Source organism: Symphalangus syndactylus, chromosome X, assembly GCF_028878055.3.
Source record: "Symphalangus syndactylus isolate Jambi chromosome X, NHGRI_mSymSyn1-v2.1_pri, whole genome shotgun sequence".
Classification (NCBI taxonomy): domain Eukaryota; kingdom Metazoa; phylum Chordata; class Mammalia; order Primates; family Hylobatidae; genus Symphalangus; species Symphalangus syndactylus.
The window spans coordinates 156,148,030-156,174,564 of NC_072447.2; the positions used below are offsets into that span (position 1 = coordinate 156,148,030).

At 57.9% G+C, this 26,535-nt stretch overlaps 1 protein-coding gene across 6 annotated transcripts; it reads left to right on the top strand.

The window, feature by feature from the left end:
• Window positions 1-10,506: 10,506 nt before the first annotated feature.
• PLXNB3 (plexin B3) lies at window positions 10,507-25,402 on the top strand. Of its 6 annotated transcripts, none has more exons than XM_055267386.2 (36): window positions 10,507-10,633; window positions 11,796-11,905; window positions 13,198-14,238; window positions 14,575-14,754; window positions 15,274-15,402; window positions 15,488-15,588; window positions 16,132-16,264; window positions 16,437-16,593; window positions 16,682-16,790; window positions 16,872-16,986; window positions 17,102-17,227; window positions 17,308-17,424; window positions 17,640-17,733; window positions 17,816-17,985; window positions 18,206-18,357; window positions 18,553-18,658; window positions 19,256-19,386; window positions 19,609-19,785; window positions 19,897-20,092; window positions 20,238-20,477; window positions 20,564-20,722; window positions 20,795-20,946; window positions 21,056-21,156; window positions 21,230-21,453; window positions 21,576-21,754; window positions 21,945-22,011; window positions 22,238-22,565; window positions 22,707-22,810; window positions 22,940-23,033; window positions 23,269-23,441; window positions 23,589-23,749; window positions 24,009-24,156; window positions 24,322-24,386; window positions 24,457-24,532; window positions 24,661-24,735; window positions 24,996-25,402. In XM_055267386.2, exons 2-36 carry the CDS (start codon window positions 11,861-11,863, stop codon window positions 25,098-25,100), a joined length of 5,730 nt encoding a protein of 1,909 aa, XP_055123361.1. In that variant the 5' UTR covers window positions 10,507-10,633; window positions 11,796-11,860; the 3' UTR covers window positions 25,101-25,402. The 6 variants fall into 6 exon arrangements, with proteins under 6 accessions (XP_055123361.1, XP_055123360.1, XP_055123362.1 ...); XM_055267385.2 differs by having other exon boundaries at window positions 10,509-10,629; XM_055267387.2 differs by having other exon boundaries at window positions 10,509-10,629; window positions 11,814-11,905.
• The last annotated feature ends 1,133 nt before the right edge of the window (window positions 25,403-26,535 follow it).

Consider the following 26,535-nt stretch of genomic DNA (forward strand, 5'->3'; position numbering starts at 1 on the left):
GTATGAGGTCAGAAAATTCCCTGATATCAAAGCCAGCCAAGAATACTAAAAGAAGAAAAGCTACAGGCCAATATCCCTGATGAACACAGGTGCAAAAATCTTCAACAAAATACTAGCAAACCGAATTCAATAGCACAGTAAAAGGATCATTCACCATGAGCAAGTAGAATTTATCCCTGGGATACAAGAGTGGTTCAATATATGCAAACCAATAAATGTGATACACCACATTAACAGAATGGAGCATAAAATCATTTCTCAATTGACGCAGAAAAGGCATTTGACAAAATTTAACATTCTTTCATGATTAAAAAAAAAAAAAAATTAGCTCTCGGCCAGGTGCAGTGGCTCACGCCTGTAATCCCAGCACTTTGGGATGCCGAGGCAGGAGGATCTCTTGAGCCCAGGAGTTCAGACCAGCCTGGGCAACATAGCAAGACACCTCTACAAAAAAAATTTTTTTTTAATTAACCAAGCATGGTAGTGTGTGCCTGTAGTCCCAGCTACTCTGGAGGCTTGAGCCCTAGAGTTCGAAGCTACTGTGAGCCAGGATCATACCACTGCACTCCAGTCTGGGTGACAGAGCAAGACCCTGTCTCAAACAAGCAAACAAACAAATACAAATTAGCCAGGCACATTGGTGTGTGCCTGTAGTTCCAACACTTTGGGAGGCCAAGGCAGGAGGATCACTTGGGCCCAGGAGTTCAAGACCAGCCTGGGCAACATAGAGAGGCCCTGTCTCTACAAAAAAACAAAATTAAAAAGAAACTCTCAACAAATTAGGTATAGAAGGAATATACCTCAACATCATAAAGGCCATATATGACAAGCCCACAGCTAACATCATACTCAATGGTGAAAAGCTGAAAGCGCTTCCTTTAAGATCAGGAGCAAGACAAGGATGCCCACTCTCACCACTTCTACTCAGGATAGTCCTGGAAGGCCTAGCCACAGCAATGAGGCAAGAAAAAAAAAAAAAAATTAAAAAACCCAAATTAGGCCAGGCTTGGTGGCTCACACATATAATCCCAGCACTTTGGGAGGCCGAGGTAGGCAGATCACCTGAGGTCAGGAGTTCGAGACCAGCCTGGCTAACATGGTGAAACCCCATTTCTACCAAAAATACAATAATTAGCCAGGTGTGGTGGTGCATGCCTATAATCCCAGCTACTCGGGAGGCTGAGGAAGGAGAATCACTTGAACTTGAGAGGCGGAGGCTGCAGTGAGCCGAGATCACACTACTGCACTCCAGCCTGGACAACAGGGTGACACTTGGTAAAAAAAAAAAAAAAAAGAGAGAGAGATTAAATTGTCTCTGTTTGCAGATCACATAATCCTGTATGTAGAAAACCCTAAAGACTCCACCAAAAAATTATTAGAATTCAGTCAAGGTACAGGATACAAAATCAGCACACAAAAATTAATAGCTTTTCTTTTTTCTTTTTTCTTTTTTTTTTTTTTGAGACAGAATCTTGCTCTATCACCCCACTGGAGTATAGTGGCTCGATCACAGTTCACTGCAGCCTTGATCTCCTGGGATCCTCCCACCTCAGCTTCCTGAGTAGCTGGGACTACAAATGTGCACCATCACGCCTGACTAATTACTATTATTATTATTACTATTATTGAGACAGGTTCTTGTTTAGTTGCCCGGGCTGGTCTTGAATTTCCGGGCTCAAGTGATCCTCCTGCCTTGGCCTCCCAAAGTGCTGGAATTACAGGTGTGAGCCATCATGCCTCACCTAGTAGCATTTCTATATGCTACCAATGCACTTTTTCTTTTTTTTTTTTTTTTTGAGACAGAGGCTCTGTTGCCCAGGCTGGAGTGCAGTGGTGCTATCTCGGCTCACTGCAAGCTCCACCTCCCAGGTTCACGCTATTCTCCTGCCTCAGCCTCTCCGAGTAGCTGGGACTACAGGCCCCCGCCACCACGCCCAGCTAATTTTTTGTATTTTTAGTAGAGACAGGGTTTCACTGTGGTCTCGATCTCCTGACCTTGTGATCCGCCCGCCTCGGCCTCCCAAAGTGCTGGGATTACAAGCGTGAGCCACTGCGCCCGGCCAATGCACTTTCTAAAAAAGAAATCATCACAGAAGATTTATTTTGTTATCCAAAAAGGAAATCCAGACAACAATCTCATTCATAATAGCTATAAAAAATAAAATACTTAGGAATAAATTTAACCAAGGAGGTGAAAGACCTATACACTGAAAACTGTAAACCACTGATGAAAGAAACTGAAGAAAACACAAATAAATGGAAAGATACCCTGTGTTCATGGATTGGGATAATTAATATTGTTAAAATGTCTATACTACCCAAAGTGATCTACACATTCAATGTAATCCCTATCAATATTCCCATGAGATTTTTCACAGAAATAGAAAAAGCAATTCTAAAATGTCTATGAAACCACAAAAGACCCCAAATAGCCAAAGCAATCTTGAGCAAAAAGAACAAAACTGGAAGACTCATGCTATCTGATCTCAAAATATATTACAAAGCTATAGTAACCAAAACAGCATGGTTCTGGCATAAAAACAGACACATATACCAATGTAACAGAATAGTGAACCCAGAAATAAATCTATGCATTTACAGTTGATTGATCTTCAACAAAGGTGCCAATAATACATGATAGACAAAAGACAGTCTTGTCAATAAATAGTGTTGGGAAAATTGGATATTCACTTGCAGAAGAATGAAATTGGACCCTTATCTCACACAATGCACAAAGATCAACTCAAAATGGACTGAAGATTCAAATGTGAGACCTGAAATTAGAAAACTACTAGAAGAAACTTACGTGAAAAGCTTCTTGGCACTGGTCTGGGCAATAAGTTTTTCAATATGACACCAAAAGCACAGGCAACAAAACAAAAACAGACAAATGAGTTTGAGTTTGCATCAAACTAAAAAGCTTCTGCACAGCAGAGGAAGCAATCAACAGAGTGAAGGAGACAACCTACGGAATGGAAGAACATAGTTGTAAACCATCCATCTGATACAAGGTTAATACACAGAACACACAAGGAACTCAAACAACTCAACAGCAAGCAAACGTATTTTCTTTTTTTTTTTTTTTTTTTTGAGACGGAGTCTCGCTCTGTCGCCCAGGCTGGAGTGCAGTGGCGCGATCTCGGCTCACTGCAAGCTCCGCCTCCTGGGTTCACGCCATTCTCCTGCCTCAGCCTCTCTGAGTAGCTGGGACTACAGGCGCCCGCCACCACGCCCGGCTAATTTTTTTTTGTATTTTTAGTAGAGATGGGGTTTCACTGTGGTCTCGATCTCCTGACCTCGTGATCCGCCCGCCTCGGCCTCCCAAAGTGCTGGGATTACAAGCGTGAGCCACCGCGCCCGGCCCAAGCAAACGTATTTTCTAACCCAGTTAAAATAACCCAGTTACACCTACTATGTACTCCTAAAAATTAAAAATTGAAAATTGAAAAAATAAACACCAAAAATAACCCAATTTAAAATGGGCAAAGGACCTGAACAGGCATTTCTCAAAAGAAGACATACAAATGGCCAATAGGTCTATTAAAAAAAAAATGCTCGACATCAGCCGGGTGCAGTGCTCACGCTTGTAATCCTAGCACTTTGGGAAGCCGAGGTGGGTGGATCACCTGAGGTCAAGAGTTCGGAACCTGCCTAGCCAACATGGTGAAACCCTGTCTCTACTACAAATACAAAAATTAGCCAGGTGTGGTGGCATACATCTATAATCCCAGCTACTCCAGAGGCTGAGGCAGGAGAATCGCTTGAATCCGGGGGGCAGAGGTTGCAGTAAGCCGAGATCGCGCCAATTCACTCCAGCCTGGGCAAAAGAGCAAAACTCCATCTTAAAAAAAAAAAAAAAAGAAAGAAAAATGCTCGACATCACCAATCATCAGGGAAACGCAACTCAAAACCACAGTGAGACACCACCTCACTCGAATTAGAATGATCATTTTCAAAAACACAAAAGAAAACAAACTTTGGTGAGGGTGTGGAGAAAAGGGAACATTTCCACACTGCTGGTGGGATTGGAAACTAGCACAGCCAGTATGGAAAATGGTATGCATGGTGGTTCCTCAAAATATTTAAAGTGAGAATGACCATACAATCCAGCAATCCCATTTCTGGGTATGTATCTAAAGGAAATGAAATTGATATGTCGAAGCAATATCCACACTCGCATGTCCATTGCAGCACTACTCACAATCGCCAAGATATGGAATCAAACGAAATGCCCACCAACAGATGAATGGATAAAGAACATGTGGTACAGATACACAATGGATCACTATTCAGCCTTCAAAAAGAAGACAATCCTGCCATTTGCAGCATGGAGGAACCTGGAGGACATTACATTAAGTGAAGTAAGCCGGGCACAGAAAAGCAAATACTGCGTGACGTTGCTCATACGGAAAGTAAAAATGTCAGCCTCATGGAAACAGAGCGGAACAGTGGCCTCCAGGACTGGGGTAGGGGAAATGGGGAAATGCTGGTCAAAGGGTACCAAGTTTCAGTTATGCAGGATGGAGACTTTCCAGAGATCTGATGTACAGCATGGTGATTCTAGTTAACACATTTAAAAAAATAAAACCAAAAAAATTGTTGCAAAAGTAAATAATTTATTGTTTAAGGCTGATTCATAATTGGGACAAGTATAAAGACAACCAAGGAAAGGCTAGGACTAACTGCGAAGGGAAAAAGAAGGGTTCATGATGGCTGTCAGTGGGGACAGGTGTGCAATAGTTGATCATCATTCTTTAGATGATTCATCTAAGCAGCATATGCTCTTTCGTGTGTGTTAGATTGAACAAGATGAAACTGCAATTTTTGTAGGTTATTAAAAAATAAATGAACATTAAGCAACGTCATCTGGTTTTGACCCAAGAAATGTCTTAATAATAAATTAATGATAAAATAAAACCAAAACACTTCATGCTAATAAACTTGAAAACTTAAACAAAATGGGCCTGTTCCAGCCGGGCGCGGTGGCTCACGCTTGTAATCCCAGCACTTTGGGAGGCCAAAGCGGGTGGATCACCTGAGGTCAGGGGTTCAAGACCAGCCTGGCCAACACAGTGAAACTCCATCTCTGCTAAAAATACAAAAATTAGCTGGGCGTGGTAGCGGGCGCCTGTAATCCCAGCTACTAGAGAGGCTGAGGCAGGAGAATTGCTTAAACCCAGGAGGCAGAAGTTGCAGTGAGCCAAGATCATGCCACTGCACTCCAGCCCGGGCGATAGAGCTAGATTCTGTCTCCAAAAAAAAAAAAAAAAAAAGCATGTTCTTAGAAAAATATTGTTTATCAAAAATTGACTCAAAATAGAATGATTCATCCTAAATTCAGATAGAATCTCAAGGGACTCCAAACAACCAAAACAATTCTGAAAAAGAAGAACAAAGTTCGAGGACTCGCACTTCCTGATTTCCAAAATCTATTACAAAATAAAACATATTACAGTGTGGTCCTGGCATAAAGACAGAGACGGAATAGAATCCAGAGCCCAGAAAGAAACTCTCAAGTATACGGTCAGATGATTTTTGACAAGGATATCAAGGCTACAAATTGGGAAAAGGGCAGTCTTTTCAACAAATGGTATAGGGGAAACTTGATATCCACATGCAAAAGAATAAAGTTGGAGGCTGGGCATGGTGGCTCACACCTGTAATCCCAGCGTTTTGGGAAGCCAAGGTAGGAGGTTTGATTGAGGCTGGGAATGGGAGACCAGCCTGGGCAAAGTAACAAGATCCCATCTCTACCAAAAACATTAAAAATTTGAGGCTGAGGCACAAAAATTGCTTGAACCCGGGAGGCAGAGGTTGCAGTGAGCTGAGATCATGCCACTGTACTCCAGCCTGGGTGACAAAGTGAGATCTGTCTAAAAAAAAAAAAAATTAAATTAAAAATTAGCTGGGCATGGTGGTGAATGTCTGTAGTCCCAGCTACCCGGGAGGCTGAGGCAGGAGAATTGCTTGAGCCCAGGAGTTTGAGGTTACAATGATTATGCCACTGCACCCCAGCCTGGGCAACAGAGCAAGACCTTGTCTCAAAAAAAGAAAAAAAAGATGGCAAATTTTGTGCTATGTATTTTTTCCCACAATAAAAAATTACTCAAGAAGAAACAGAAAACCTAAATGGTCCCATAATTATTACAGAAGTTGGATCCATTGTTTAAAATCTATAGGGGGACAGGCAGGAAGCTACAAAAACAAGGAAGGCCGGGCCAGATGCGGTGGCTCACGCCTGTAATCCCAGCACTTTGTGAGGCCGAGGCAGGCAGATCACCTGAGGACAGGAGTTCAAGACCAGCCTGGCCAACATGGAGAAACACCGTCTCTACTAAAAATACAAAAATTAGCTGGATGTGGTGGTGCACGCCTGCAGTCCCAGCTACTCGGGAGGCTGAGGCAGGAGAATCGCTTGCACCCAGGAGGCAGAGGTTGCAGTGAGCTAAGACTGCACCACTGCACTCCAGCCTGGGCAAGAGTGAGACTCTGTCTCAAAACAACAACAAAACAAAACAAAAGAAAAAAAAAAAAAACAAAGAAGAGAAAAGAAAAGAAACAAAACAAAACAAAACAAAAAACAAGGAAGGCCTAGATGGTTTTACAGATGATCTCCAGCAAACATGGAAGTAACTGATCATCTCCATCTTAGACTAACTGTTCCAGTGAACAGCTGAAAAAGGAAATACTGCCTCAACTCCCTTTACCATGTCTTGATACCAAAACCAGACGAGGATAATAATACGAGGCTAAAAAAAAAAAACCACCCAATCCAGAATTGTATATGAAAAAAATACATCATGCAAAGTTGAGTTTAGTCCAGAAAATACAAGAGTGGTTTAACATTTAAAAATGAATTAATGTAATTTGCCACATTAACAGATTAGAGGAGGAAACCCTGTGATCATATTAATGCATTCAGAAAAAGCATTTTATAAAAATTCAACATATAGCACACTAGGAATGGGAGGGAGCTTTCTAAATTTGATAAACATATCTACCAAATGCTCCCTGCAAACATGCAAACATCATACTTAATAATGGAACACTGACAATGCCTCCTATGCTTTTTTTTTTTTGAGACAGAGTTTCACTTTTGTTGCCCAGGCTGGAGTGCAATGGCTCGATCTCAGCTCAAAGGACGTAAAAGCAAAGAAAGCAAGTCCAGGGAAGTAAAGCAAGAAAAAGAAATCAGCCGGGCACAGTGGCTCACGCCTATAATCCTAGCACTTTGGGAGGCCAAGGCGGGTGGATCAGGAGTTCCAGATCAGCCTGGCCAACATGGTGAAACCCTGTGTCTGGTAAAGATACAAAAATTAGTCAGGTGTGGTGGTGGGTGCCTGTAGTCCCAGCTTCTTGGGAGGCTGAGGCAGGAGAATTGCTTGAACCAGGGAGGCGGAGGTTGCAGTGAGCCAAGACCGTGCCACTGTACTCCAGCCTGGGTGACAGAGCCAGACTCCGCCTCAAAAAAAGAAATTAAAGCTAAAACGACTGGAATAGAAGAAACAAAACGGTCATTACTTGCAGATGATAGGATTGTGTACACAGAAAATCAAAAAGAATCCACAAAGAGAACCCAAACATAATTATTAGACTTAATATGAGAGTTTACAAGGTTACTTGACACAAAATCTGTACGTAGACATCCATTGTTTTTCTATATACCAGCAACACACAGTCTGAATGGGAATTCAAAAGAAGGTAGCCAGGCGCGGTGGCTCACAGGCTCACAGGCCAGCACTTTGGGAGGCCGAGGCGGGAGGGCCACTTGAGTCCAGGAGTTTGAGACCAGCCTGGGCAACATAGCGAGACCCTGTCTCTACAAAAAAATTACAAAATTAGCCAGGCACTGTGGCGCCTGCCTGTAGTCCCAGGTGTTTGGGAGGCTAAGGTGGGAGGATCGCTTGAGCCCAGGAGGCTTCAGTGAGCCATGATTGCGCCAGTGCACCCCAGCCTGCACGACAGAGCGAGACCCCGTCTCAAAAAAAAAATCAGATTGATAAATGCTATGATATTAAAATTAAGACTTCCTGTTTATCACATGATACATCAGCAAACTGAGAAGACAAGTAACAGGTAGGCCGAAGACATACACCCCAAGGATTGGTATGGAAAATACAGAACGCCTGCAAAATGTAAGGCCAAGACATGCACGGGCATTTGACAGAAGAAATGAAAAGTGCTGCAATATGGCCGGTGGTCAAGGAATGCCGATTCAAAACCCAGCAGGGCACCATTTCACACCCGCTGTATGCGCAGAAACGCTCAAGTCTGCTCGCTGGTGTACGTGAAGACGTGGTGCAGTAGTGGCAGTGGGGGTGTCCGCTGGGATGCCAGCATGGAGAGCTATGTCTTCAGCCCAGCAAACGTGAAGCCCACGTCCCACTGACCCAACAAGTCTCCTTCCAGCATTGAGAAGCCTGGCACATGGCAAGGAGACAACACCAGATCAGTTGACGCTGCCTTCCCATCCCTTGATGAGGGGACCTGGCCATTGCAGGATACATCCAGCACGACTCCCCTGACATAAGATGTTCCGGTTCCCCAAACCAGCCCAGATCCTTTCTGGTTACACCAGCTTCAGACCAGGGGCTGCTGTAGCCGCGCCTCTTATCTGATCAGAAAGCGTAGAAGGTGCATTTGCAGGCCATATACACACATATTTATGAAAATGGTGCTGCCTGTGGATGGATTTATTTTCCTTTTTCTATTTTTTTTTTTTTTTTTAAAGACAGAGTCTTGCAATGTCACCCAGGCTGGAGTGCAATGGCACCATCATGGCTCACTGCAGCCACCACCTCCCAGGCTCCGGCGATCCTCCCACTTCAGCCTCCCAAGTAGCTGGGACTACAGGCTCGCACCACCATGCCTGGCTAATTTTTAAATTTTTTTGTAGAGATGGGGGTCTCACTATGCTGCCCATGCTGGTCTAGAACTCCTGGGCCCAAGTTGTCCTCCTGCCTTGGGCTCCCAAAGTGCTGGGATTACAGGCAGGAGCCACGGCGCCCAGCCTGATTTATTTTCTTCTGTGGAAAGGAAGGAGAAACCCATTCCCCATGCCAGATTGCAGGTGTCTGTCTCGTCCGGGGCCAGCGAGAACATGTGTGTGTGTGTTGGGGTAGGCATGGGGGGAAGGACAGGGAGAGGGAGAGAGGCCAGCTGGCTCCCCCAAGCCTCCCCTCCTGGAGCTTCCAGATCCCTCCCTGGCCCCTTCAAGGCTGCCTGGCCTTCCTGTTGGGGAGAGACCCCTTGCCGGCTGCTCACTCGCTTTTTAGTGGTCCCTTCCCATGGGCCTGCCTGGTTTGCCTCCACATCCTCAGCGACTGCAGGTGAGAGAGGCTGTGGATCTGGGGCCCAGTGGTCCGGAGCGTGGCCCGTGCCAGAATGCCCGGGTTCAAATCCCATCTCTGTGGAATGCGCTCTGAAGAAACGACGTCAGGTCATGGCCCTGGGCAAGTCACCCACCTCTGTGCCCCATTTCTCTCCAGGCAGGTTGGAAAGAATGACACAGCTGCTCAGGGAAGCACCCATACCCCGAGTCTGCTGGGCCTTCGAGCTCCAGGGCGAACACCTGGCCCTATACCCCAGCCGCCCCCAGGGCTCCAGTCACCTGAGCCAAGCTTCTCACCCCCCAGGCCTCCCCAGCCCCATCGCCATTTCCTCCTCCCTCATGGGCCCCTCAGTCTTACCGTCCTCCCACTTCTGCCGGCCCCTCCGTGGATGGCCCTGCCACAGGGGAACGGTGCCCCAGCAGAAAAGCCCCAGGGTCGCCTGGATTCTCCTGCCTTTGCCTCCTGCCCTGGGTCCAACGCACAGTCTTCAGAATGCTGCCTCCCCAGAGCGCCTCTGGGACACGCCCGCCTCTCTCCATGCCCACGACTACCACTGGACCAGGCCTCCCCACATTCTCTGCCCCAGGGCCACCAGCTTGCAGTTGCCCATGGCAAGGCAAGTTCAAGTTCTCAAGCCTGGCCACAGAGACCCCGCCTGATTTGCTGACCTCCGCCACACCCTGGAAGACAGCCCTAGACCAACCGTGTGTTCCAGTCGGTAGGAAACACAGATTTTTCCTCAACGCCACGTGGGCATGTCACGTGCAGGCCTGGCCTGGGGTAGGCCTCAGCTCCATCTCCTGCCCAACGCCTGCCAAGGTTCATGGTTCAAGGCCATGTAGCCTGATGGTTAAGTGAAGGGGCCCTGTGGTTGACTCAGCCTTGCCACGTACTAGCTGTGTGACTTTATTCAAGTTTCCTAACCTCCCGTGCCTCAGTTTCCCAACCTGTGTTTGTTTCTGAATGGTGCCAGTGCCAAGCCCAAGCCTGGCATCCAGTAGGTGCTTCGTGCCAGGTTATGGAATGCCCACCCGATGGGGGGCGCTGCCGTCTCTCACCTGCCAGGTGCCCACGGTCAGTCCTCCATCATGCCTGCTGCGGCCAGCAGAGGGCAGCAGCGCCCTGCCCTACGCCATCGGGCAAAGGGGCGGGCGGAGAGAGCCTGGGCTGCCTGGCCAGGCTTGTTGGGATGAGTCGGACTGGGCACGATTGCATTGTGGGGAGGGAGGCTGGGGCTCTGTGAGACGTGCTCCTGGCACCACCAGCTGCTACTTGGCCCTCGCCGGTGGCCCGCCAGGTAGGTAAGAGCTGGGGCAGGCTTGGGCTTGGGGTGCAGGGGCTACCAGGCCTCAGGGCAAGGCATCAGGGTGTGCTTGGGCCAAGGAGAAGCTAGGGTCTCAAGGCCAACTGGCGGGTCAGGCAAGAGCCCTCGGGTGTCGGCCCAGCCTGACGACAGCACTAGGTGCTGGGGAGCACGGTGTCCCCCAAGCGGTAGCCCTGGGGTTAGGAGGTGGGGAACCATGTTTCTTCCCCGAAATGGGAAAGCCAGTGCCAGCCTCGGGCAGGGTACAGGGTAGAGAGGCTGCCCGCCTGGCTCCCCACCCCCACAGCCACCCAACTGGCCCAGCCAGGTGGCAGCAGCCCGCTGCCACCTTGCCCTGGAGCCTACTGCTGCCGTGCTGTGGGGGAGGCAGAGACCCCATCCCCAGTGCACCTGCTCCTGTGCCACTGGCCAGGGTGGCCTATGAGGGTGACGGGGGGCTAGCTGCTAGGTGCCCCTCCCTTCCTCATCCCCTGCATGGATGGCATCTAGGCCAGCAGGATCGTGCTTCAGAGGGTGGGGTGGACAGCCCTGGCCTGTGGACCCTCTGCCTCAGCCCATCTCAAGCAGCCTCCTCCCGTGGTCCTGCTCGCTGCCACCATGCTGTACCTGGTACCACTTCACCAGTCCCCAGAGGCAGGGCTGGGCCGGGGGTGTGGAGGAAGATCTTTTGGACAAAGGCAGGCATTGAGGGCCAGGTCTGGCACTTCACCCAGGCCCCAAGGCTACCAGCTGGCATTTGCAGGGGCTCCGAGGCCCACCCCATGCCCTTCACAGGGACCCGGGGAGTCAGGGAGGGGCATGCTTAGTGACACAGGGGTTGCGGGGCCAGAGGGGGAGGGCTGGCTGGAGGAAACCCCAACCCTTTGTCCCCGGATCCCGGGGGTGGCTCCCTGAGGGTGGGAAGTGGCAAGGAGCCCCCTGTCCAGAACAGCCCAGTGGGGGTGACAGCACTAGCGAGTGGGGCCCTGGCCTGGCCTCTGGACAGAGGGAACATTGTTGTGGTGGAGGCCACTATTGACAAAGCTGCCAGCTGTGAGGGAGCCCGGTCGCCAGGCCCTGGGCGCCACCCCCACCGCCGCCCCTCCTTCCCCAGGCCAGCTCGAATGGGGCTGAGCCTCGACTGTCTCCCTCCCACTCAGGACAATGCCCCCCCACAGCCATCTCATGCCCATCGCCACTGCCCTCGGGCAGCGGAACTGAGCGTATGTGCCACGCCACCCAGGAGACCCCTCTGCTGCACCACTTCATGGTAAGTGCCCAGGCCCGGTGTCCCCAAAAATGTTCCTGGGAGGGGCAGGGTAGGGCAGGATGGCTGTGGCCAGGCCCAGGACATACAGGCTGCAGCCTCCCTCGTGGCAGACACTGCCCCAGATAGCCCGGGGTCCGCAGGAAATGTCCGTGCTCTTCCTGCCTGTGTTTCTGAGATAAGGGGCTCCTGGGCCTTCCTCCAGGCGCCGCTCTGCCCTGAGTCCCAGCGGCCCCACTCCTGGTCAGCATGTGACCACACACCCAGAGCGGCATCTCTCTGTGCAGGGCAGGAGGGGCCACAGCAGGGGCTGCTCTCACCTCTCACCCTCAGGGGCTCAGCCTCGGGGTCCCAGCAGGCACACCCAGGAACCATCTCCAGTCTGGCACCCCTCCATGCCCCTTCCCTGACCCCTCCCCCGGCCAGCTCTCCTGGTCTGCTCTTCTCCCGGGACACTCCCACACTGAGACCCCCTGTGCCAGGCCCTGAGAGACCCAAACTGCCGGGGCCCATGGGACAGGAGCAGGCCTCCCCACACTCCCGCAGCCTGTGTTGTCCCTTGGCACCCCTGGCTTCTCCCAGCACCCCGACTGCCTTGCCCCAGTGCTTCCTTGCCCTGGAGCTGGGCGCCAGCATGGAGCTGACCCCTGCTCCTCGCTGACTTGCTCCTTGCTCAGCCCGCGGCTGCCTGGCTCTTTCCCCCAGCTGGGGAGGGTTCCTCCTTGCAGCCGGCCCTGGCTACCCAGGGCAGGTTTTCTCTCCCTGTCTGGTCCCTTGGGGCACATGATGGCCTCACTCCTCTCACCCCACTTAGATCTCTCTTGTCTGGGTGGTGGGCACAGGGGCGCGCTGTGACACAGCTTCCGCCAGCCTTCCAGCTCCTGCGGCCTCCCTCCCTCCCCTGCCCTCTCTCCATCCCTGCCCCCTCTGTGACTCACAGTCCCTCTGTTAGTGCTCTTGTGGCTTTCCAGGACCTGCCCCCCTTCAACAATCTACATGCATATAAAGTAGGAGATGAAAGAATTCTCTCCTTGTGTGCTCGTGCGTGCATGCATGCACCCCTCCCTGCCTCTCGCTCCAGCTCTTGGACACTGTCTTTGTCCCTCCTTATGTCCTCCTCTCTCTGTGCCCCCTCTGTCTCCTTGAGTCCGCTCACTCTCTCTCACTCTCCATCTCTCTGCCTCCCTCCCTCCCTGGCCCTGAGCACCCTGGCCTCTTTCCACCCCACCTTCCACCTTCCGCTGGTCCTCTCTCTGCCTTGCGCCGCCACTGCCCTGACCTGTGCCCTCTCACAGGCCCCCGTGATGGCTCGCTGGCCTCCCTTCGGCCTCTGCCTCCTCCTGCTGTTGCTGTCCCCACCGCCACTGCCCTTGACAGGGGCCCATCGCTTCTCCGCACCTAACACCACTCTCAACCACTTGGCACTGGCACCTGGCCGAGGCACACTCTATGTCGGCGCAGTGAACCGCCTCTTCCAGCTCAGCCCCGAGCTGCAGGTCGAGGGCGTGGCTGTCACTGGCCCTGTCATCGACAGCCCTGACTGCGTGCCCTTCCGTGACCCGGCCGAGTGCCCACAGGCCCAGCTCACTGACAATGCCAACCAGCTGCTGCTGGTGAGCAGCCGCGCCCAGGAGCTGGTGGCCTGCGGGCAGGTGCGGCAGGGCGTGTGTGAGACACGGCGCCTTGGGGATGTGGCCGAGGTGCTGTACCAGGCTGAGGACCCCGGTGACGGGCAGTTTGTGGCTGCCAATACCCCGGGAGTGGCCACGGTGGGGCTGGTGGTGCCCTTGCCCGGCCGGGACCTCCTGCTTGTGGCCAGAGGCCTGGCGGGCAAGCTGTCGGCAGGGGTGCCACCCCTGGCCATCCGCCAGCTGGCCGGGTCTCAGCCCTTCTCCAGTGAGGGCCTGGGCCGCCTGGTGGTGGGCGACTTCCCCGACTACAACAACAGCTACGTGGGGGCCTTTGCCGACGCCCGCTCCGCCTACTTTGTGTTCCGCCGCCGAGGGGCCCGGGCCCAGGCTGAGTACCGCTCCTACGTGGCTCGCGTCTGCCTGGGGGACACCAACCTGTACTCCTACGTGGAGGTCCCCCTCGCCTGCCAGGGCCAGGGCCTCATCCAGGCCGCCTTCCTTGCCCCGGGCACCTTGCTAGGGGCGTTTGCCGCGGGCCCAAGGGGCACCCAGGCGGCGCTCTGCGCCTTCCCCATGGCGGAGCTGGGTGCCAGTATGGAGAAGGCCCGGAGACTTTGCTACACAGCGGGCGGCCGGGGCCCCAGCGGTGCAGAGGAAGCCACCGTGGAGTACGGCGTCACGTCGCGCTGCGTCACCCTGCCCCTTGTGAGTGGCATGCCCTTCCATCCCCCCTCTCTCTGTGGATGGCTGGCATCTTTCAGCACTGGGCAGGGGTGCCCGCCCATGGGAAGTGCCAGCCGACCTCTGGGTCAGGGGTCAGCTGAGTCTCCAGGTCTCCTGCCTGCTCTCCACCCGTTTCTTTCCGCCTTTCTCCCTCTGGATGCTATGAGCTTGCCAGGTGCCCTGGCCCTTCGGCCCTGATTGCTGGGCCTTGGGGTCATCCCAGGGTGCCTGGGTCTCCTCCTGCTGGCAGCCTGAGTATCCCCCCGACTGCCTCTCTGCCCTCTTCCGGGGGCTGATTCTCCACTCCCTGCCATGTAGGACTCCCCCGAGTCGTACCCCTGCGGCGACGAGCACACCCCCAGCCCCATTGCTGGCCGCCAGCCCCTGGAGGTCCAGCCTCTGCTGAAGCTCGGGCAGCCGGTCAGCGCCGTGGCAGCCCTACAGGCAGACGGGCACATGATAGCCTTCCTGGGGGACACCCAGGGCCAGCTGCACAAGGTGAGGGCCCAGCCTTGCTGTCCGGCTGGGTGTGGCCCTGGCCACGGAGGCTCAGGAAAGCCCCCAGCAACCACCACCTTTTAGCCCGCATCCCATGGTTGGGTCAGGGGGCTTTGCCACACAGTGACTGCTGGCTGGGCACTGCCCCCTGCAGCCCGGCCTTCACCAGCTGGTGGTGGCTCACGGTGAAGGTGGCTGGGGTGGCTGGGTGAGGTGGGCAGGGTGTGGTGCCTCCTGGTGACCTTTTGGTCTCCCCATAGCTGCCCTCCCACCTGGCAGAACTGTCCCTGGTACACGGGGCCTCACCCAGGGTGCCGCTGCTGCCCCAGTGTCATGGTTCCCCGGAAAGTGTCCTAGGCCTGAGGGTGCCGAGTGGGGGGAGCGATGCGTCCTCCCTCGATGGCCCGGCAAGAAGGGGAACTGGCTCTAAAAAGGAACCCCCACTGGGAGGAGGGCGTGTCCCTAGAACGGGCAACCTTTGGCCATCTGGCCCAGCCTCGTCCTTGTCCCCCCACTCAGGTCTTTCTCCACGGCCCCCAGGGCCAGGTTTACCACTCCCAGCAAGTGGCGCCTCCAGGCTCAGCCATCAGCCCAGACCTGCTGCTGGACAGCAGTGGCAGTCACCTCTATGTCCTGACTGCCCACCAGGTGAGGGCCATCCTGGGGCTGAAGGGGCCAGCACACGCGGCCCGAGTCTCGTGCCCATTGCCTCTCTGCTCTGCTGCCCCTCCAGGTGGACCGGATACCTGTGGCAGCCTGCCCCCAGTTCCCTGACTGTGCCAGCTGCCTCCAGGCCCAGGACCCCTTGTGTGGCTGGTGTGTCCTCCAGGGCAGGTGAGCACGGGGCCTGTGCCTAGGCTTGGGCCAATGGGTGGTGTGTGCCAGGAGGCTGCCCCTGGAAGCAACCCTAGGCGTGCCGGGAGGCCAACCCTGCCTGCTGGAGAGACACGGGGCCACCACGGTCACCCATCCTGCCCCATCTCACTGAGCCGTGAACCTGATTGGCATCCCCCCTTTTCCAACACCACCCAGCCTGTGGACTCCTCATCCCAGCAGCCCCAGCCAGGGTCCAGAACCCCCACACAGCTGTCCTCCAGCCGGTGCCCCACACAGCAGCCCCAGGAATCCTTTAAGGCAGCCCTGAGTCACTGTGTGTCCCTCAGCCCAGCCGCAGCTGCCTCTTAGGGCTGGAGCCCGTGCCTCGGCCATGAGGCCCTGCCTGCTTGGCCCCTTTCTCTCTGGGCACAGTCCCCTTCACGCCTCCTGCTCATCGCACCCCACTGCACTCCAGTTGGGCGGGCCTCCCCAGCCCCCTGTTGCCAGTCATCCTTAGAGTGTAGGACCCCCACAGTGACCTAATGGACCCCTGCCTGGCAGGTGTACCCGGAAGGGCGAGTGCGGGCGGGCGGGCCAGCCAAACCAGTGGCTGTGGAGCTATGAGGAGGACAGCCACTGCCTGCACATCCAGAGTCTGCTGCCGGGCCACCACCCCCGCCAGGAGCAAGGCCAGGTAAGCCGCCCACCACCACTGGGCCCTCTGGGCAGCATGACCACTGCCTGGAGCATGAACCCCGCCTGCCTCCCGTCCTCCTTCCTCTCCCATGGCCTCTGCTGCCACCCCCAGCAGTGGCCGCCCCCTCTGCTCTGGCTCCATCTCCCGGTTTCTCCCTGCTGCGTCCCAGGTCACTTTGTCTATCCCCCGGCTGCCCATCCTGGATGCAGATGAATACTTCCATTGTGCGTTCGGGGACTATGAGAGCTTGGCTCATGTGGAAGGGCCCCACGTGGCCTGTGTCACCCCTCCCCAAGACCAGGTGCCACTTAACCCTCCAGGCACAGGTGAGTGGCCCATGGGGTAGGGGCTGGGGTGGAAGCTGGAGGGGTAATGAGCCACCTGACCTGTCCTGCCCCCACTGTCCCCTCCCAGACCACGTCACTGTGCCCCTGGCCCTGATGTTCGAGGACGTGGCTGTGGCTGCCACCAACTTCTCCTTTTATGACTGCAGTGCCGTCCAGGCCTTGGAGGCAGCTGCCCCGTGAGTCCCTGGGCCTGCCTCCTGGGGCAGGGGTGGCAACCCCAGAGGGCACTCAGTTGAGCAGCTGCCCTGCCCCTCTAGGTGTCGTGCTTGCGTGGGCAGCATCTGGCGGTGTCACTGGTGCCCCCAGAGTAGCCACTGCGTGTACGGAGAGCATTGCCCAGAGGGCGAGAGGACCATCTACAGCGCCCAGGAGGTGGGTGGGCCCGAACTTCGGGCAGAGACAGGGCTGTCCCTTCTCCACCCTTCCCAGACCCGCCCAGCAGTAGGCCCTCTGAGTTCTGAAAGGCTGAGGGCTCTTGTTTTCCCAGGTGGACGTCCAGGTGCGTGGCCCAGGGGCTTGCCCACAGGTCGAAGGCCTGGCAGGTCCCCACCTGGTGCCTGTGGGCTGGGAGAGCCATTTGGCCCTACGCGTGCGGAACCTTCAACATTTCCGAGTGAGCCGTCAGGAGGGAAGGGGGCAGGGCAGTGGGGTCTGCCACAGTGTGTCCACGCTCCTGACAGCGTCCTTCCCCAGGGCCTGCCTGCCTCCTTCCACTGCTGGCTGGAGCTGCCTGGAGAGCTTCGGGGGCTGCCGGCCACCCTGGAGGAGACAGCAGAGGATTCAGGCCTCATCCACTGCCAGGCCCACCAGGTGAGTGGCTGCCCTCCAAACCCTGTTGCCCCCAAGCTTCCGTAGACCCTCAGGGATCTGCCATCTTTGTGGAGAGCCATAGCCTCTGTCCCTGGGCCCCGGTCTTGGGGGAGAGGCAGGGAACAATCACATTCATTCTGGGGGTGGCCCAGAGGAGACAAGAGTCAGAAGTGCCCTGAGTGGGCACCCAGCCTGACCCCACACTCTGCCCACAGTTCTACCCCTCCATGTCCCAGCGGGAGCTCCCAGTGCCCATCTACGTCACCCAGGGCAAGGCCCAGAGGCTGGACAACGCCCGTGCTCTTTATGGTGAGCCTGAGGGCAGCCAGGCAGGTGGGGCAGGGTGGGTGGCAGACAGGAGGCGCTCGGCACACTGCCTGGCCTTCCCTAGTGATCCTGTACGACTGTGCCATGGGCCACCCGGACTGCAGCCACTGCCAAGCGGCCAACAGGAGCCTGGGCTGCCTGTGGTGTGCTGACGGCCAGCCTGCCTGTCGCTATGGGCCCTTGTGCCCACTGGGGGCTGTGGAGCTGCTGTGTCCTGCGCCCAGCATTGATGCGGTGAGTCCCCGCCTCTAGGGTTGAGTGCAGGTCTCCTGCCGGGGCCCCCACTTCTCCTGCCCCGCACTGTCCTATCCTCCATGATCAGACCAGCCCTGCCCCAGGCCCCCAAACCCCAGCAGCTCGGCCTGGCTGGGCTGGTTGGCTGGCCGGGCACCCGGCACTGCAGAGTGGGGTGTGGGTGCGGGGGATCCTAGCTGCCATCTTTTGCCTGCTGCAGGTCGAGCCCCTGACCGGCCCCCCTGAGGGAGGCTTGGCCCTCACCATCCTGGGCTCCAACCTGGGCCGGGCCTTCGCCGACGTGCAGTATGCCGTGAGCGTGGCCAGCCGGCCCTGCAACCCTGAGCCCTCTCTCTACCGCACCTCGGCCCGGTGAGGCACTTGGAGGGTGAGGATGGGTGGGGAGGCCCTCAGAGATGGCCACCCAGAGATAAGGAAGGCCTGTGGCCAAGAAACCTGGGGCACTCGGTCAGGGGAGGGGTGGAGAAGGTGCGCTCGGTAGCAGCTGGTGGGCTGTCTCCTGCGTCCCTGGGCCCTGAGCAGAGCTCCCAGGCCTCGGCTTTCCAGGATTGTGTGTGTGACATCTCCTGCCCCCAATGGCACCACTGGGCCCATCCGGGTGGCCATTAAGAGCCAGCCACCAGGCATCTCAAGCCAGCACTTCACCTACCAGGTCAGTGGCCTCCCAGGTGTGCCCTACACAGGGGAGGGTAGGAGGGAGGGCCAGGAAGGACAGGCACCTAATGAGGATGTCAAGCTGGGTCTGTGGGGAGCAGGAAGCACCACTGCATGTCTAGGAGGGAAGCCATGGCATGTGAATGGAGGTGGGCAGCCAGGCCAGTCTGGGGCACGAAGCTCTCGGGACCTGTTGCCCTGGGCACTTGGTGACGCTGTTTCCCGGGTGGGAAGCCTGGGACAGGAGCAGTGGGGGCAGGGGTGGGTTCTGCCCAAAGAGGCAACTGGATTTGAGAGTTTAGAGCTCCAGGTCTGCGGGCTGTGAGCTGTGGTGGGGAGGAGGCTGTCCCAAGGGGGCAGAGTGGTAGTGAGGATGAAAGAGCCCCACTCCTACTCCCCACGCGGCAGGGGTGGGTGGGAGGAAGCTGGCCAGTGTGCAGTGGCCTCGGGAAGGAGGGCGTGGTCCACTTTGGCCCCAGGAGGTGAAGCCCAGAGATGACCTGCGCTTCAGAACCAGAGGGCCTTGGGCATGGCCCAGGCGGGTGAAAGGGCCAGGCTGGGCTGCCATGCCTACCCAGCCCGCGCTGTTCCCCAGGACCCTGTCCTGCTGAGCCTGAGTCCTCGCTGGGGCCCCCAGGCAGGGGGCACCCAGCTCACCATTCGAGGTCAGCACCTCCAGACAGGTGGCAACACCAGTGCCTTCGTGGGCGGCCAACCTTGTCCCATGTGAGTCCCGGCCTGGCTGCCATCGGGTGGTGGGCACTCCCATAGGCCTCGGTGTCCTTTCTACACAGTGGGGGTGGTACATTCAGAGAAGTGGTTGCTGTGGCCACCCCCAGTGGTCCCTGCCCCTGTCAAGGCAGGCAAAGTAGGGCTTCTCCTACGGGGATTGGGCCAGGGCTGGGGTAGTTAGAGCCGAGATGAGAGACCCCACTACCCATCCCGCAGCCTGGAGCCAGTGTGTCCGGAGGCCATTGTGTGCCGCACCAGGCCCCAGGCTGTCCCAGGAGAAGCAGCGGTCCTTGTGGTCTTTGGCCACGCCCAGCGCACACTGCTCGCCAGCCCCTTCCGCTACACCGCCAACCCCCGGCTTGTAGCAGCGGAGCCCAGTGCCAGCTTCCGGGGGTGAGGGTCAGCCCACAGGCCAGCCTGTGCACCGGGCAGGAGGGAAGGTGGGATGGGGGCTGGGCTGTGTTGCCCACCGCCCACCCACACCCGACTGCCATCCTGGTACAGGGGTGGGCGACTGATCCGTGTCAGGGGCACCGGCCTAGACGCAGTGCAGCGGCCCCTACTGTCTGTGTGGCTGGAGGCTGACGCAGAGGTGCAGGCTTCCAGGGCCCAGCCCCAGGACCCAGGGCCAAGGAGCAGCTGTGGAGCCCCTGCGGCCGACCCCCAGGCTTGTATCCAGCTTGGTGGGGGGCTGCTGCAGGTGAGCCCCTCACCAGCAGGCGACAGGGCTGTCCCCGAAGATGCCCATGCCCAGTGGGGAGGGGGAGCGGAGGCCGCCATGCCCCTGGCAGCGCATAGTGGAGCCCAGCTCACTCCACCTGCGGCCGGCCCTGAATGCCCCACAGTGCTCCACCGTCTGCTCCGTCAACTCGTCCAGCCTCCTCCTGTGCCGCAGCCCTGCTGTGCCAGACACGGCCCGCCCGCAGCGGGTCTTCTTCACCCTAGACAACGTGCAAGTGGACTTCGCCAGCGCCAGTGGGGGCCAGGGCTTCCTGTACCAGCCCAACCCCCGCCTGGCACCCCTCAGCCGCGAGGGGCCTGCCCGCCCCTACCGCCTCAAGCCAGGCCATGTCCTGGATGTGGAGGTGAGGGCCACCTTCAACCTTGCCCTCCAGGGCGCTCAGGCTGCCTCTGTGGGGGCCAGCGGCTTACGCTCCCGTGTGTGTCCCAGGGCGAGGGCCTCAACCTGGGCATCAGCAAGGAGGAGGTGCGTGTGCACATCGGCCTCGGCGAGTGCCTGGTGAAGACGCTCACGCGCACCCACCTGTACTGCGAGCCGCCTGCGCACGCCCCGCAGCCTGCCAATGGCTCCGGCCTGCCACAGTTCGTGGTGAGTCCATGCCCTGGGTGGGCACGTGGACCGGGTGCCGCCGGCATGCACTCAGGAGCCCTGCCCCCCCAGGTGCAGATGGGCAATGTGCAGCTGGCCCTGGGCCCTGTGCAGTACGAGGCTGAACCCCCGCTGTCTGCCTTTCCCGTGGAGGCCCAGGCAGGTGTGGGCATGGGTGCTGCAGTGCTGATCGCCGCCGTGCTCCTCCTCACCCTCATGTACAGGTGAGACCCGCCCACCCCCAGCACACTTCCCTCCTCGCCATTGGCAAGGGTGCCCTGGCGGGCGGCTGGCCTGGCCCTGGCCCTGGCTGATGCTGACCCCGGGCTGCAGGCACAAGAGCCAGCAGGCCCTGCGGGACTACCAGAAGGTGCTACTGCAGCTGGAGAGCCTGGAGACCGGCGTGGGAGACCAGTGCCGCAAGGAGTTCACAGGTGGGTGCGGAGGCAGCGGGGACAGGGTGCCCACGGGGCCTGAACTCACACCTCGGCGCCTCCTGGCCCGCAGACCTCATGACGGAGATGACTGACCTCAGCAGCGACCTGGAGGCCAGTGGGATCCCCTTCCTGGACTACCGCACCTACGCCGAGCGCGCCTTCTTCCCTGGCCATGGCGGTTGCCCGCTGCAGCCCCAGCCTGAGGGGCCAGGGGAGGACGGCCGCTGTGCCACTGTGTGCCAGGGTCTCACGCAGCTCTCCAACCTGCTCAACAGCAAGCTCTTCCTCCTCACGGTGAGGGCCGTGTGGCAGGAGTCCCCGGTGGGCAAAGGAGGTGGGGCTGGGGAACTACTGGCCTGAGACAAAGGTGGGGGAGGAGTGGGGCTTCCCGGGATGAGCCTGCAACCCCTGCCCAGCTCATCCACACCCTGGAGGCGCAGCCCAGCTTTTCCCAGAGGGATCGCTGCCATGTGGCTTCGCTGCTGTCGCTAGCGCTACACGGCAAGCTGGAGTACCTGACTGACATCATGAGGACCCTGCTGGGTGACCTGGCGGCCCATCACGTGCACAGGAACCCCAAGCTCATGCTACGCAGGTTGGCCTTGACCTGGACCCAGTGGCGGGGGTGAGGGCTTGCCACAGACCTGCCCCCATCGCACCCTGGGCGGGCTCTGTCCAGGGGCGGGTGGGGCCCGGAAGCCCCAGCAGGTGGGGGGGAGGAAAGTGAGATGTCCTCAGCAGGGACACAGGCACAAAGGCCTGACCCTGTGGCCGGCTCCCCACAGGACAGAGACCATGGTGGAGAAACTGCTCACCAACTGGCTGTCCATCTGCCTGTACGCCTTCCTGAGGGTGAGGGGCACTGTCCCGCCTGCCCCCAGCCCTGAGTGGCAGACTCCTCCCCTCCTGCCATGTGGGGGCTGCTGCCTGCGCCCTACCTGACCAAGGCCCGGCAAGGGGGGCTTTGGAAAGGGAAGGACTTTGAACCCTCTCCCGGGCTGGAGGCGAGGCAGAGGCGAAAAGGGCTGTCATCGATCCCCCCTCGCTTGGCTGATGCTGGCTCATCTCGGCAGTGCAGGAGGTGGCTGGTGAGCCATTGTACATGCTCTTCCGGGCCATCCAGTACCAGGTGGACAAAGGCCCCGTGGACGCCGTGACAGGCAAGGCCAAACGGACCCTGAACGATAGCCGCCTGTTGCGGGAGGACGTGGAGTTCCAGCCCCTGACGCTGATGGTGCTGGTGGGGCCCGGGGCTGGCGGGGCCGCAGGCAGCAGCGAGATGCAGCGCGTGCCAGCCCGGGTGCTCGACACGGACACCGTCACCCAGGTCAAGGAGAAGGTGTTGGACCAAGTCTACAAGGGCACCCCCTTCTCCCAGAGGCCCTCAGTGCATGCCCTAGACCTTGGTGAGAGAGCCAGCCCTGCCCACCCACCCCAGGGACCCTTCCCTACCCCTCCGGCACCGGGAGCCCCTCAGCTGTGTCTTACTATGAGTGTGGGGCATGGCGAGCAGGCTGTAGACTGTCTGCTTCCCTGACTCCCTCCAGAGTGGCGCTCGGGCCTGGCTGGTCACCTGACCCTATCGGATGAAGACTTGACCTCCGTGACCCAAAACCACTGGAAGAGACTGAACACCTTGCAGCACTACAAGGTGTGAGCAGTGGTGGGGTGGGCAGAGCAGGGCGGGGCTGGGGCGGGGCAGGGTGAGGCAGGGCAGGGTGGGAGCGGTGTAGGCACCTGGCTAGGGGTCAGCACAGCCTCCACTCCCCATCTCTGCCAGGTCCCAGATGGAGCAACAGTGGGGCTCGTCCCTCAACTGCACAGTGGCAGCACCATCTCCCAGAGCCTGGCCCAGAGGTGCCCCTTGGGAGAGAGTGAGTCCCTCAGGGTCGGCCCTGACCTGGGGCCACTGGAGTCCAGGCTGGGCAAGCAGAACTCCTGGCCATGCATCTGCCTCAGCTTCATCCCCCACCCCACCGAGATCTTCTGCCCATCTCTCCTTCCTTTCTTCTAGTCCCCACCCTGCCCCACCTTGTCGGGGGAGTGGACTGGGCATCCCAGGCCAGGGGCAGGGGGTATAGCCCTGAAGCCAGGCTCCTGTGCCCTCAGACATCCCCACGCTGGAGGATGGCGAGGAGGGGGGGGTGTGCCTCTGGCACCTGGTGAAAGCCACCGAGGAGCCAGAAGGGGCCAAGGTGCGGTGCAGCAGCCTGCGGGAGCGGGAGCCAGCAAGGGCCAAGGCCATTCCGGAAATCTACCTCACCCGTCTGCTGTCCATGAAGGTTGGAGCAGCCTGGGCGGCTGGGCCTGAGAGGAGGCTCGGCCGGGGACCCCGACCGAGCCGGGGAGTGGGAGGGGCAGGGGCAGCCTCAGCCGTGGACGGCCCCCACACCCTGCCCTCCACACGGCCCTTATCCCCTGCCTTGCAGGGCACGCTGCAGAAGTTTGTGGACGACACCTTCCAGGCCATTCTCAGTGTGAACCGGCCCATCCCCATCGCCGTCAAGTACCTGTTTGACCTTCTGGATGAGCTAGCAGAGAAGCATGGCATCGAGGACCCAGGGACCCTGCACATCTGGAAGACTAACAGGTGCCTTTCCTGCTGCCCCGCCCCTGCTGTGCACATGGTCCACTGAGTCCCAGAGGGACCAGGACATTCCCAGGGTGGATGCGCCCACCTGGGGTTCCTGGAACTTATAGGAAGACCTAGGGCGGAGGTCACCTGGGCCACCAGGCCAGCTTCCAGTGGCCCCTGGCCCCGAGTGTGTTGCCAGTAGGCTGGAGTACATGGGGCGGAGATCACAATGGCAGGCCAGGGCCTCACACCCACACCTGCCCTGTGCCCCCAGTCTGCTGCTGCGGTTCTGGGTGAATGCCCTGAAGAATCCACAGCTCATCTTTGATGTGCGGGTGTCGGACAACGTGGACGCCATCCTTGCTGTCATCGCCCAGACCTTCATTGACTCCTGTACCACCTCGGAGCATAAAGTGGGCCGGGTGAGAGCAGTGCCAGCAGCAGCAGCTGGCAGGGGCTTGAGGAGGAAAGGCTTATGGGGGAAGCCTAGAGGGCTCTGCACAGAGCTCTGGGTGGGCAGTGGCAGCATCATGGGGGCGCCTTCACCTCCTAGCTCATGCCTAGCGCCTCCCCTCCCTCTGGAGCAGGATTCCCCAGTGAACAAACTGCTCTACGCCCGGGAGATCCCACGCTACAAGCAGATGGTGGAGAGGTGGGTGTCAGAGGCCTCGGGGCTGCGGGGATGGGGGCTGCCCCACCCCTAACTAAGTCTGCTCCTCCAGATACTATGCGGACATTCGCCAGAGCTCTCCGGCGAGCTACCAGGAGATGAACTCTGCTCTGGCTGAGCTCTCCGGGGTGAGGCATGGCCCGGGGGGTGCGCCTGTCCACATGTGGGTGGAAAGACTAGCAGAGCAGAGGGGGGAGACTTGGGGCTTGAGGACCAGGCTGGGACCTCACTGCCCCCCTCCACGTGGTGCCCCCAGAACTACACTTCTGCTCCCCACTGTCTGGAGGCTCTGCAAGAACTCTACAACCACATCCACAGGTACTACGATCAGGTGAGGCCCAGGGCACTCCGGAGGGGAGGCGCAGTGGAGCGGGAGGCCGGTGGACCCTCCCGCGGGAGCACGGGTGCCAGCCCATGCTGGCGGGGCCCAGGCTGGGGAAGGGACTCGGCTTTCATTCGGATTCCCCAGGGAGACCCCAGGCAGCCCCCGCTGGATCCCCAGGCTCCTGCGGAGATGGAAGCAGGGTGGGTGGCCCTGGGCCAGCAGGCAGAGGGGCAGGCTCAGACAGGCATCCTCCTCTGCCCGGGCAGATTATCAGTGCCCTGGAGGAGGACCCTGTGGGCCAGAAGCTGCAGCTGGCCTGCCGCCTGCAGCAGGTTGCCGCCCTGGTGGAGAACAAAGTGACTGACCTGTGAGCTCTGGCTCGGACAGCAGCAAGCCGGCTCCACCACCACCGCAGTGCCTTATGACCCCGGAACCGAGCCAGCCACTGAGGGGAGCTGGCAGAGCCTGGGGGCACAGGGTGCAAAGCCAGGCACTGTGCCCAGCAGTGGGCTCCCTGCCTGCCACCTTCCCTGCCAGCCCGCCCACCTTCCCCCAACCTGGGACTGTTTCTAATTTATAAGGATCCCCCTCCTTCCCCCTCTCCCCATTGTATTTATTTGCCTGCTGGAAAATCACATCCGGAAATAAAATAGAAGTATGTCTTTTTATTTTACTTTGAGACAGGGTCTCGCTCTCTCTCCCAGGCTGGAGTGCAGTGGCGCAATCTCGGCTCACTGCAACCTCTGTTTCCCGGGTTCAAGCAATTCTCCTGCCTCAGCCTCCCGAGTAGCTGGGACTACAGGCGTGTGCCACCACACTCGACTAATTTTGGTATTTTTAGTAAAGACAGGGTTTCCCCATGTCGGACAGGCTGGTCTCAAAACTCCTGACCTCAGGTGATCTGCCTGCCTCAGCCTCCCAAAGTGCTGGGATTATAGGCACGAGCCACCGCGCCTCAGCCTCCCAAAGTGCTGAGATTATAGGCATGAGCCACCGCGCCTCAGCCTCCCAAAGTGCTGAGATTATAGGCATGAGCCACCGCGCCTGGCCCAATCCCCAGCCCCTGCTTCTCCCTGCAGGAGCTGACTCAGTGCTCTCCTGACCGAGAGTCCCTCAGCCCCATGCCTATGACCTGCCACCCACGGACAAAGAGAGGCCATCAGGTACCCGGGCTTCACTTTCCTTCCCACTCCCTGACCTCGCTGGCCCCTCCACCAATGCCTGGCCCACCCCTACCAGTTCACGGACACTGGTACAGGGACACTGCAGCAATATCTTGGGACAAACACCCTCTCTGCTGAGCCCCCTCCCTTTCATCGGGACTCCTCTGTCAGGCCCCAGCTGGCCTCCCAGCTCCACCCTCGTCTCTCCATTCCCTTGTCCTTGAAGTGGCCAGAGTGATCTTTTGCTGAGCAGAAGCTCAGTGACCACCCCCAACCCCCGTATCACCCAAGCTCCACATTAAGCCTACAGACACCAGGCCTCTAGTCCCCGCCCCCGAACTATGGGGCAGCCGTGGCCAGCACGTGAAGGGCTGGAACGCATCTTGGCCGCAGGCCTTGCCCCACTGTGCCCTGTGCTGCCCTGGATGCTTCTGGGGACCCAATTTCTCCTGGTCTCTCAGGATGCAGCCCCTAGGTCACAGGCCCCTCAGTCACCACCACACTCATGGGGAAGTGGCTATGGGCTTGCTTGTCCCCAGCAGCGAGCAGCTTCCTGCTGCCTCCCCCATGTCTGGCTATGGAGCAGCCCACGGCAGGCACCTTGCAAATGGTGGAGAGGAAGAGCAGGCGCTGGGAGCCAGAG

Bases quoted from the DNA above. Each gene is read 5' to 3' on its own strand.
- PLXNB3 (XM_055267383.2), top strand. From the start codon at position 12,952: ATGCATGCACCCCTCCCTGCCTCTCGCTCCAGCTCTTGGACACTGTCT. The intron at 16,594-16,681 runs GTGAGTGGCCCA...GTCCCCTCCCAG, and splicing joins ACTTAACCCTCCAGGCACAG to ACCACGTCACTGTGCCCCTG. The intron at 22,012-22,237 runs GTGAGGGGCACT...TCGGCAGTGCAG, and splicing joins GCCTGTACGCCTTCCTGAGG to GAGGTGGCTGGTGAGCCATT.